Here is a 12,584-nt window from a genome sequence, read left to right as displayed (position 1 = left end):
TTGGTCCCTGACAGGCACCTCTCCTCACTTGCTGGGGTAACCATGGTAACAGGCATGTCATAACAGTTCCCACAGTACAGTGTGCAGAGCTTCTGCTCTTCCAACATGATGACAGGTCTTCTGAAAGCAGGAAAATTCACCGAATGCAAAGGCAGCAGCATAGTGACATAAACACCCTAGGAATCTTCAACAAATAGCCTACTGCTGGAATAGACTGAAACGATTGTTTTGTTGTTCTTAGGTGCTGAGCTGAGTAGGAAAATAATAAAAGTAATAAATTACAAAAAGTATTATGCTATATTTTATAGGAAAAATAAAAATGGATGGATTACCCATTTAACACGAGATTTGAAAAAGCATCATCCAAAGCACTGATTTTTTTGGTCAGAATTTTAGATAAGGAATATTTTAAAGTAAATGCTAATGCTAACCATAATTCTGAGATCAATTTTTACCAAAAACAGATTTTTCATTTTCTCAGTTACCATTTGTGTTTGGAAGTGAGTCTCATATAATTTTGCATTCTCTGTGTACTTACGCAATATGTGTATATTTCAAGTAATTTGAATATTTGCATTGCAATTTAGTTTTATTTGTTGTAGATACAACATTGATCACATTTGCATTTTGCACTGTTTTTCCTTTTATTTAATGGTATTTGTTAAGCAGTTTCTATGTGCCAAGCGCTGTACTAGATGCTGCAGTAGATAGAAGCTAAGCAGATCGGACACAGTCCTTGTCCCCCATGGGGCTCACAGTCTTAATCCCCATTTTCCAAATGAGGTAACTAAGGCACAGAGAGGTGAAGTAACTTGCTGAAGGTCACAGAGCAAACAAGTGGCAGAGCTGGGATTAGAACCCAAGTCCTTCTGTCTCCCAGGTCTGTGCGGTATCCTATAGGCACACTGCGTCTTCCTTGGTAACTCTAGACCCTTTAAAACTTCAAACTGTAATTTCCTAAAGTTGAAATCACTTCTACTTTTAGGAAGTAAAGAATCTGTTTCTTTCTTCTATCTCAGTTTGTTTTTCCAGTTATGATTTGCTAGTTGCAAAGTAAAGTATTGTCTAAGAAATAGAAGATGAATTTCTGTAAGAGAAAGTGAGGTCATTGATTATGTCTACTAATTCATTGCACTCTCCCAGGAACTTAGCACTGTGCTCTGTATGCAGTAGGCACTCAATAAGTACTATTGATTGATTGACAATATGTTGAAAAATTCATTTGTTTATTCTGCTCTTTGAATAGAAGACCTCTAATATGGAAATGCTCTACTAAGAATGTATTTAAGACCTTTCAACCCCGCTTTCCAGAAAAGATTTGTTTTGTAAATCTGTCCCTGGGCAATTATTTCATTCCATATTGAATATTGTATGAGTGATGAACTTATTTTCACAGTCGTAGCACAGGCTAGCAAAGCATATGAATAATTGCATGGAAATGATACCCCCACTAAAGCATTTTCCAAAATAAGGCACAAGGATGAGAAAATTCAGCATATATTCTGGCTATTGGCATGGTTTCTTTTGGGGGGTCGGGCAGCTTAAGTATAATCAATCAGTCAGTGTTTATTGAAGTAGCATGGCCTATCGAAAAAAAGCATGGGCCTGGGAGTTTGAGGATCTGGGTTCTAATCCCAGATCCATCAGTAAGGCAGGTCACTTAACTTTTCTGTGCCTAAGTTACCTCATGGGAATAAAATGCCTATTCTCTTTCCCTCAAAGACTGTGAGCCCCATGTGAGACAGAGACTCTGTCTAATCTATTTGTGTTTACCCCAATTCTTAGTATAGTGCTTGGCACACAGAAGTATTTACAAATATGATGATAATTTAAGCACTGTGTGTGGACCAATGTACTCAAACCTTAGGTGAATACCACTGAGTTATCAATAGCCATAATGCCTGATTTCAAGAAAGGTGTAATTTGGTGAGGCAGATAGACACTCAAATAATAGGTAGGAGGAAACAAGAGTATTAAGATGTATAAGAGAGTAATCATGAAAGGTCTTCTAGAAGAGGTGGGAAAGAATGTTTATTTCCCTGAAAATAGTAAGGTATCATGGAGCCTCTGGGTTGAGGTAAATCTCAAGGGAAAAAGGTTCTCAAACTGCTTGGGATTTGACCTGCTTGATATATTTCTGGTAGCTTTCGGGATAGAAAGAGAAACTAAGTGTCGTGGTTTTCATCCAGTAAAACCAAGGATAGGGCATTTGGCAAAGTTTAACAATCATGGATAATAGATCCATGATGAGATTTTGAAGATTTATTCATTCAGTTGTATTTACTGAGCGCTCACTATGTGCAAAGCACTGTACTAAGCGCTTGGGCGAAGACATTATAACAGACATACTCCTGCCCACATCGAGCTCACTGTCTAGAGGGGGGTGTTAGTTGAAGATGTTAATTGGTACAGCCCTAAGCCTGGTTGGTGGATGTTGAGAATGTCAACCTGTCAAAACACTGTTCTAAGCGCTTGGGAGGATACAAGGTGATCAGGTTGTCCCACTTGGGGCTCACAGTCTTAATCCCCATTTTACAAATGGGATAACTGAGGCCCAGAGAAGTTAAGTGACTTGCCCAAAGTCACACAGCTGACAAGTGGCTGAGCTGGGATTAGAACCCATGACTTCTGACCCTAGCCCGGGCTCTTTCCACTGTGCCGCGCTGCTTCTCAATCAATCAGCCAGTGGTATTTATTGAGTGCTGCTTAGTTTGTGCAGAGGACTGTAACTGTTTGGGAAAGTACTATACAGGTAGTTGGTACGTAAAAGTACTGCCCTCAAGGCGCTTACACTGTTCTTTCAAGTGTCCAGGATGACATCAGTCCATCAGTGGTATTTATTGAGCGCTTACTATATACAGGGCACTGTACTAAGCACTTGGGAGAGTGCAGTACAACAGAGTCAGCAGACCTGTTCCCTGTCCACTGCGAGCTTAGAGTCTAAAGAGGGAGATGGATATTAATATAAATGTGTGTTCATAAGTGCTGTGATGTTGAGAGTAGGGGGAATATCAAGTGCCCAAACGTCATAGACATAAATGCGGAAGCGGGGCTGGATGGGCCCTTGATCTATCCAGGTTTGCTACTACCCCTTGGTCCTTTTCCAGAGTTCTTTCATGCCACTTAAAACCATATTAAGTTCAATACATAGCCATAGGCCAGTAGGACTAGAAGAAATCTTGAAAGTACTTTACCCTGTTCTCTGTTCAGTATTTTTCCACAGTACTCTGCACACAATAGGTGCTTATTAAATCCTGTTGACTGGTCAAAAGATAGACCTTGAATTCAGAAGATCTTATCTAGCCTAATTTTCTCCTGCATTTTGCACTTATTTCCTCTTGCCCTGTGCTTCAAAAGTCACCAATGATCTCCTTGCCAAATTCATCAGCCTCTTCTCCATTGATCTCTTAGCTGCCTTCCACAAGCACTAAATCAGTACCACTGTTGATGATGATGTTTATGTGCAGGGAACTGTTGTCTTGAACTTTCCCAGGCACTTAGCACAGTGCTCTGCACATAGTAAGTGCTCAGTAAATACCCTTGATAGATTGATGACACTGCACCTCCCCATTCTCCTGGAAACATGATCAAACCTTGGCTTCAATGACCCCTACCCTATCCTTTCCTGGTTTTCTTCTTATCTCTCTGGCCACTCTGGCAGGAAGTTGGAATAAATAACCGTTTGAGCTCTAGAAATCTGGAATTCAGTGATTCCTAAATAACTGGGAATAACTATAAAGTGTCCTAAGCTACAGGGGTAAACAGTCCAAACATTGATTTCACCAACAAATGTTTTAGTTGTGACAGTATAGACATTTTTTTTTGTCTACCATAACTGCACAAATGTTTTTCAAAGATTTCAGCATGCCAGGTGTTGATTATAAATTCATCTGTTACCCCTTTCTTCCCAGTGAGTATTCCTCCTTGCCAGTCTCTTAATAACTTTCTGGTGGATGCATTTGCCAAGCCTATTTGTGAAGTTATAAAATATTATTTATAGAAATCTTTGCCTGACAAAACTTAATGACACCAAGGACACATCCACAATAAACACTTTTCTGAGTAATAATGATCATGGTATTTCTTAAGTGCTTACCCTATGCTAGGCACTGTACTAAGCCCTGGGTTAGATTCAAGATAATTGGGTTGGATACAGTCTCTGTGCCGCATAGGACTCACGGTCTTAATCTCCATTTTCCAGGTAAGGTAACTGTGGCACAGAGAAGTGAAATGACTTTCCCAGGGTCACAGGGTGGACAAGTGGCAGAGGGGGATTAGAACCCACATCTCCCTGATTCCCAGGCTCATGCTCTATCCACTAAGCCATGCTGCTTCCCTTTCCTAAACACCTAAAAGCCTCTTCCCTTTCCTAAACACTGTTGACATTCCCTCTCTATAAGATTATTACTGAGTATATTCACTTGAGCTGATCAAATTTCTTTAAAGTGGCCAAGTATTCCAGAATTTTTTTTAAATTGGTATTTAAGTGCTTGCTTACTATATGCACTGTACTAAATGCTAGGGAGATATAATTGGGTTGGACACAGTCCTTGTCTCACATTCGGCCCACGAGTCTTAATGCCCATTTTACAGATGAGGTAACTGAGGCATGGAGAAGTTGTCACTTGTCTGAAGTCATACAGCAGACAAGTGGCAGAACTGGGATTAGAACCCAGGTCTTCTGATTCCCAGGCCCATTGCCTTTGCATTAGCTTTGTTTCTCATTATTTTGAAAGTATTGTTTGAGGAAGAACACATAGAATTATGCATTATGAAATAAGTGGGGGGCATATTTTTTTAAAGAAAATGTTTATCATGAAATTAGAATTCAATAATAAATGTTGAGATACAACCCTGATTAGTCAAAAGCTACTGGAATTTGGTATAAAAGAGGGAATAGATGATCGATCAATCATACTTATTGAGTGCTTCCTATGTATAGAGTGGGTTGATGGTCTAGCTATGATTTTTCTCATTTCAGCTTGTGAGGTGGCAGGCTATTACAGACTCTTACTCAAAACTAGTGTAGTTTCACTATGCTAAGTCTTTTACTTATGAAGTGGTCAAAAGAGACATTCTATTAACGAAAATATGGTCGCTATCTTTCATATAAAACTAGCAGTGTCTAAAGTGCCAGGACTCAGTTCAGATAACTTATGGATGGTTCATATTAGCACTGTAAAAAAAAAATCAGTGTATTACTGATTATTGTACTTAGCATATTGACCACACAAAAAGCACTCACTGATTATCAGTGGTTTATTTGCAGATCTCATTTCTTGAGTCACAAATAAGTGAAAAATGAAAGTTGTATTCCATACTTCACAAAATTTCATACTTGTTTTTTTTTCCTCTAGAAGAAGAAAAATATTTTGAGACTAGGAATTCAGAGCCTGGGCTCTGCATTATGGGGAGATGACATCTGCTGTACTGACTCTCCTGAACACACTCACAGCCTAACAAAGTTTCTCTATGCCCTTCGCGGTCTTCTTAGAATGTCTCTGTCCACTTGCATCATCACAGTGCCGGCACACCTTATCCAGGTAAGAATGTTAAAATGTTCGTATGTCTATTTTGAGCCAAAAAGCATCCAACTGATGCTGAGTATACCAAATTGTCTCTCTCTTTTTATTTTTTTTGGTGTTTATTTGAAAATCAGATTCTAGGATTGTTGTTAAACTGCAGGCTTTCTAGATTAAATCTCAACTCACATATTACACAAGAATGGAAGGAGCAGCAGGTGACCATCCTTTGGGGATGAATCCCTGCCCCACCAAAGATAACGAGGCCTAGTGGATAGAGCATGGGCCTTAAAGTCAGAAGGACCTGGGTTCTAATCCTGCCTTGGCCACTTCTCTGCTACTTGACCTTGGGCAAGTCATTTAACATCCTTATGCTTCATTTACTTCATCTGTAAAATGGGGATTAAGGCTGTGAGCCCTATATGGGACACAGATTAAATTATATGGGACCTGATGAAATTGTATCTACCTCAGCGCTTAGCACAGTGCCTTGCACGTAATAATGGTATTTAAGTGCTTACTGTGGGCCAAGCGCTGTTCTAAACACTGGGGTAGATGCAAGGTCATCAGGCTGTCCCACCTGGTGCTCACAGTCTTAATCCCCATTTTACAGATGAGGTAACTGAGGCCCATAGAAATTAAGTGGCTTGCCCTAGGTCACACAGCAGACAAGTGGCCGAGCTGGGATTAGAACCCATGTCCTCTGACTCCCAAGCCCCCGTGCTCTTTCCACTAAACCATGCTAGTAAGCACTTAACAAATACATTTAAAAAAAAAAACCTCAGAAAAACCATCAGGTAGGATGTGTTTTATGAAAAATGACCATTTACTGTACTTCTTTCTCCTGACCACCCACCTCCCATAATTTACAGTTCTATCCTCAGATTCATCCTCTATCCCACCCATGGTTTAGAGATATGGCCCACATGATTCAACACAAGTCTGCCAACCAGAATTTTCCGAATATGTTTGCCGACCCATACCAGAGCCCCCCGACTGCCAAAATAACTTGGGCCAGCTGACTGGGGTTAGAATTTACATATGGGAAGCGTAATACTTTGCAGTGAATGTACTCCCAGGTTCAAGGTACATCTGGAGGTTTAAGGCCACCTTGCAAGCCCTGACACAAACCTATGCCCAAGAACCAGTGATTTGGACATTTGACCACTTCTTTCCTATTCCATATCATGTCATTTTGTAGCGGTTCGAGAAGGCATTTCATTTATTCATTCATTCAATAATATTTATTGAGCGCTTACTATGTGCAGAGCACTGTACTAAGAGCTTGGAATTTACAATTCGGCAACAGATAGAGACAATCCCTGCCCAATGATGGGCTTACAGTCTCATTTATCACCACTGTCCCCACTGCCAACCCTCAACTGAGTACCCTGGACAGTTTGACTCACTAACGCATTGCTTTGGGTCCCGGGCAACACGTGACCCTTCCGTCACCATCTCAAAGATGAGTAGAGAGAGGATCCAGCCCTAACCTCCATCTTCTTTTTGAGGGGCAATGCCATTGGCATCTATGGGAAAGCGCTGTGGTAGCCATCTTTGGGAGGTGCCAGTGTGCCTGCCCCTCTAACTTGCCGTGTTGCCCACTCTCCAACACCATGCTGCTGCACCTCTGGCATCAACCCTGAGGCGACTGCTTACCTTGCTTATCAGCTGAAGCTGGCCCTATTTCTGTTAGACAATCTGGATTCAGGGTCTTAAAAGACATAAATTGTAACAACCACCACCATCCTCTTTTTTACAAGAGCATTTCGAAAAGATGTAAAAAAGGCTTTAGATCTTGTTCTTGATAAATTTTTGAAATGCAAAGGGTTTCTTGATCCTTCTGCACCTTTATATGTTGTAGTATTTTAGTGGATGGATGATAAATCTTTGAGTGAAATTCAGTGCAAGGAGAGAAGTTTGGGAAGGAGCCCAGCTCAAGAAGATTGGAGGGTTTTTGGTTTTGTTTTTTTGGGCAAGGGGGTTTTTTAATTAAGGCAGTGAAATGCTGGCTATTCTTGAAAAGTCCCCTCCCCCCCTGTGCCTCATCAGTTTCTAGCCTTCCTAGTCATTCATCAATATATTTATTTTTGTTGTATATAAAGTAGTCATTTGTGTATAAAATTATTTTATGTACAAAATACTGTACTAAATCCTACCTCTGATCAATCAATCAACAAATCATATTTGAGTGCTTACTGTATCCATGGAGAAATATGGAGTAAATGGTTTTGTTGAAAATGATCCGAGCAGCAGAGTGAAATATGGACTTAAAGTCAGGGGAGACAGGAGACAGGAAGGTCAGGAAGGGGGCTGATGCAGTAATCAAGGTGGGTGCGTAAGAGCTTGGATCAACAAGATAGCAGTTTGGATGGAGAGGAAAGGTGCATTTTGTGATGGTTGAACAAAACAGAGTTGGTGACAGATCGAATATGTGGGTTGAGTGAGAGAGTAGAGTCAAGGATAACACCAAGGTTGGGGGCTTGTAAGACAGGCAGAATGGTGGTATTACCTGCAATAATGGGAAAGCCAGGGGTAGGACAGGGTTTTGGTGGGAACATAATTAGTTCTGTTTTGGACATGTTAAGTTTAAGGTGTCACCAGGACATCCAAGTAGAGATGTCTTGCAGGCAGGAGGAAATACGAATCTGCAGAGAAGAAGAGATCAGGACTGGAGATGTAAATTTGGGAATCATCCACATAGAGGTGGTAATTGAAGCCAAGGGTGCTAATGAGTTCTCCAAGGGAGTGGGTGGAGACAGAGAATGGAAGTGGACCCCGAACTGAACTTTGCAGGACTCCCACAATTAGGGGATGGGAGGCAGAGCCCGCGAAGGAGGCTGAGATTGACTGTAAACTCTGTCTGGGTAGGGAATGTGTCAGATTATTGTTGTGTTATGCTCTCCCAAGCGCTTAGTACAGTACTCTGCACACAGTAAGCACTCAAATATGACTGAATGAATAAATGACCAGAGAGATGTGAGGAGAACCAGGAGAGGACACTGCAATGAAGTCGAGGTTGGATCATTTTTGCAGGAGAAGGGGCTGATCAACAGTGTCGAAGGCAGCTGAGAAGTTGAAAAGAATTAGGATGTAGTAGAGGCGTTTGTATTTAGCAAGAAGGAACTCATTGGTGACCTTTGAGAGGGCAGTTTTGGTGTCGTGGAGGGGGCGGAAGGTTGATTCAGGGGGGTCAAGGAGACAATTGGAGGAGAGGAAGTGGAGACAGTGGATATAGACAACTCGCTCAAGAAGTGTGGAGAGGCACGGTAGGAGGGAGATGGGGTGATAACTGGAGGGAGCCACGGGAAGAGCTATTGGTGAATTTTGAGAGGAGACGAAATGTCTGCTCTCAACCCCTGACTTCAGAAAGGGGTAGGTGAATGACTAAATTTTTTTTATATATAGATTCCTTAGGGTTTAGAGAACCCACACTCTGTAGTTTAGTCTTCAGGAGATATCCTATTCGGAAAAGGTTTCCTGTAATTAAAGACAGTTATTAAGAGTTTGAGAAATTAAGTACTATTACTGCAAATAATAATGGTATGTATTAAGCGCTTATGCTTTCCCAAGGACTCTGATAAATAAGTAGAAGATAAGCAGATCGAACACAATTCTTGTCCCACAGAAAGCTCAGTCTATGAATGTGTCCACATTTTGCCCTCAATACCAAATCATAGCCACCAGATTGATTCCTGTTTAGAATTGGCTATCTTGAAAAAGGGAGGGAGATTCAGAGATACTCAGTTCAAAGTGATGCAAATAAATTCATCACTTGGAACATATAACTTGATTGAAAATTTCATTTTTGCTTTAGCCTTCATAGGAGCAATAGCATAGGTGTTTTTTAATGCCTAGAGACTTTGGCACTTACATATAATGCAAAAGGGTTGGTTTTTTTACCCCTAATTAGTGAGACTAGGCACATGTAAATTTAGATTAGTTAAGGAAGCGTGTCAATTCTTCTTTCACCTTTATACAAAGATGCTAAGTGTTGTTCATACTCACAACTTGTTCCTGCTCATTTCTGGTGGCACACAACATAATTCTTTGATCGGCAGAAGGTAGTTACAAACCCATTTGGGTGTGCACCTACAATACTAACAATTCTATTAAAACATGTTGACGGTACAGAACCCCAAATCCTGATTGTGTCAGGTGAATGTGGTAATTTTTGGGAGAATAAAATGAAAACGGATGAGTAAGCTGGGGGGTAGCAAATAAACATTTGCCGTAAGGAAACAAATGGTATATTTTCAAAGATACGTAAACATGGCATAGCCTTTATGGACTGAACGCATAAGATGATGTTTGAGGTACGCAAGTAAATATCTGCAGTAGCTCAAGGTACCTCTCGTGATCACCCCATTCATCAAGCTGACAGGTTCCCCCCTACCCCATATAGGTTTACAAAAGCGGAAACTAACACAGCTCAGCCTGTATTTTACCAGAGGCACTTGTCAGTCACCACCACATGACTGAGATTCAGCCAGGGAGCAGAATAACCAGAGTACTTTGGTTAGGTGTCTTTTTCAGTGGTAGAATCGGTAGGTGTGAAGAGTGAAGTGCCGAGTATTCTGACATGGCCATGGGGGGAGGCTGTGTGAACTTAACTGTGCTCGCAGGAGCTGCATCAAGGGAGTTAAATTCAAGAGCAAAAGAAATCGAATGGAAAAAGAACCATAATAAAAAGTATTTAGAATAAACCTTACCTTGAAAATAATGCTGTCAATGTCCTAGTTTCTTACTCTTCGTAAAGCCCGGGACCTTGAAACCAGGATACTTGCGTTCTAATCCTGCCTCCATCACTTGCCTGCTGTATGACCATGAACAAGTCACTTAACTTCTCTGTGACTCAGTTTCCTCATCTGTAAAATACAATCCGTAGATTCAAGATAATCAGGTTGGACACAGTCCCTGTCCCGCATGGCGCTCACAGTCTGTCCCCGTTTTACAGATTGGGTAACTGAGGCACGGAGAAGTTAAATGACTTGCCCAAGGTCACAGAGACATGTGGCGGAACTGGGATCAGAAAGTTCTTATAGTCATCTTACAAATATTTTTCTTTCCTAATAAATGTGCAGCTACTGCTGTATTTATCTTCCTAATGAAATGTTGGCTCACATCACACCATCATTTTTATTCTATAACCAGTCTATTCCTTTGTGACCTATTCTCATCCTCCTTCAGAATCATAAATGATTCAGCCACAGTTCCACTCTCATCTGGGCTAAACAGCCACGCCTCTACAGAAATGTAAACTCACACAACTGAGCAGTGAAATAACTTACAAGTAGTCTAGGGGAGTTATACAGATTTCAATTTCATTCACTACATTCGTTTCTTAATTCACAAGTGGCTCAACCAGTCATGTATATGTGCCAACTAGGTGCTAATTTCAGATGAAACATCTTCGATTTTTGTTTGGCAAAATATTAGCATAGCTCTCTAAATATTATATTTTTGTTCATATTTGGAAATGGCACAGGTGATTGTTATTTCCTGATACTAATAATGTTGCTGAAAGAATAAGCGCACAGTGAATAGTATCTCAACGATGATTACATGTCACACAACTGTCCTTTTCAAGGTATAACTACTACAACTCTTTTTTAAGGTCTGTCACTGTTTATGACTTAACCTCTTCACCTCACTATCAATATAGCATTTTGGGCTTATACTCTAATTTTGTGAGGTTCCCAGCTCCCAAGGGCCGTCTACTGTCTCTATTTCCCGACCACCGTTATTTTTCGGTTTTGCGACTCCATTCAGAAGAGAAGGAATTTGCCAAATAATTAAAAACTGAAGGACTTGACATGTGGTCCTTTCTTATTATAAAATTAACCTTTTAAGATCATTTAAATATTCCAGTTGGTTTTGAACAGCTGATAAAGCTCTGGATTGGCAATGAAATTTTCCTGGTTTTGCATATTTTCTAGTGAAAAAGCATAACTTTTCTTGGATGGTGTACCCATCTGTGTGGAGTAGCACCCCATGTGGATGCATATGTTTTTTTCTTATAAATCCCTCCCAAACACCTTGTAACCAAATTTGATATACAAGACAATATTTGCTATGTTGTAATTTGAATAAGGCATTAAGAGAGAGCCATGTGTTTAGTGGAAAGAGCCCGGGGTTGGGAGTCAGAGGTCATGGGTTCTAATCCTGCTGCTGCCACTTGTCAGCTGTGTGACTTTGGGCAAGTCACTTTACTTCTCTGGGCCTCAGTTCCCTCATCTGTAAAATGGGGATGAAGTCTGTGAGCCCTATGTGGGACACCCTAATTACTTTGTACTACCCCAGCACTTAGAACAGTGCTTTGCACATAGTAAGCGCTTAACAAATGTCAACATTATTATTACCCTGGGATATTATCTATGTGGTTTATTAGGTAGTAGAAGAAGCGGGATTAGTAATATTAGTATTTACAAAGTGCTTACTAATAATAATTATGGCATTTGTTAAGTGCTTACTATGTGCAAAACACTGTTCTAAGCGCTGGGGTTGATACAAGGTAAACAGGTTGTCCCACATAGGGCTCACAGTCAACCCCCATTTTACAGATTAGGTAACCGAAGCAGAGAGAAGTTAAGTGACTGGCCCCAAGTCACACAGCTAAGTGGCAGAGCTGGGATTAGAACCCGTGACCTCTGACTTCCAAGTCCATGCTCTTTCCACTAAGCCCCGCTGCTTCTCGATTACTTCTCCAAGCTTCTTCTTGATTACTATCAATCGATCATTTATATTTAACACATTGTTCTCTAAGCACTTGGGAGAGTACTGTATAGCATAGTTAGTAGACACATTCCCTGCCCACAAGGACCTTATTTTATGTACAGGGTACTGAACTAACACCTCTCAGGGTCACACGTGGAGAGTTTCCAGTCCTCTACCAGTCTTAATTACAGGAGGAAGAGGCAAACAGAGGCATTTCCATTTCTAGTTTGGGCAGTGGCTAGCCAAGTGGAAGGCAATCTGCTACAAGTCAAAACTCACCTATGCTGGACAGCAGTGCGGAGAAAAGAGTCGAAGGTGGAGACTAAAGTTTACTGCGTGGAAGGA

The 12,584-nt window shown here is 40.8% G+C and overlaps 1 protein-coding gene across 2 annotated transcripts in view; it reads left to right on the top strand.

Annotated features, from left to right (window-relative positions):
* Positions 1-12,584, top strand: part of ELP4 (elongator acetyltransferase complex subunit 4) — a 232,733-nt gene that overhangs the window by 92,366 nt on the left and 127,783 nt on the right. The window contains exon 7 of one of the 2 annotated variants that reach the window (XM_029061294.1): positions 5,361-5,543. In XM_029061294.1, the coding sequence (XP_028917127.1) occupies positions 5,361-5,543 (183 nt within the window). Of the gene's footprint in view, positions 1-5,357; positions 5,544-12,584 lie in introns of both variants that reach the window. The other variant, XM_007659227.3, reaches the window with a different exon arrangement.

The sequence above is a fragment of the Ornithorhynchus anatinus genome, chromosome 3 (assembly GCF_004115215.2).
Source record: "Ornithorhynchus anatinus isolate Pmale09 chromosome 3, mOrnAna1.pri.v4, whole genome shotgun sequence".
NCBI lineage: Eukaryota > Metazoa > Chordata > Mammalia > Monotremata > Ornithorhynchidae > Ornithorhynchus > Ornithorhynchus anatinus.
This window is presented reverse-complemented; position numbering and strand designations above follow the sequence as displayed.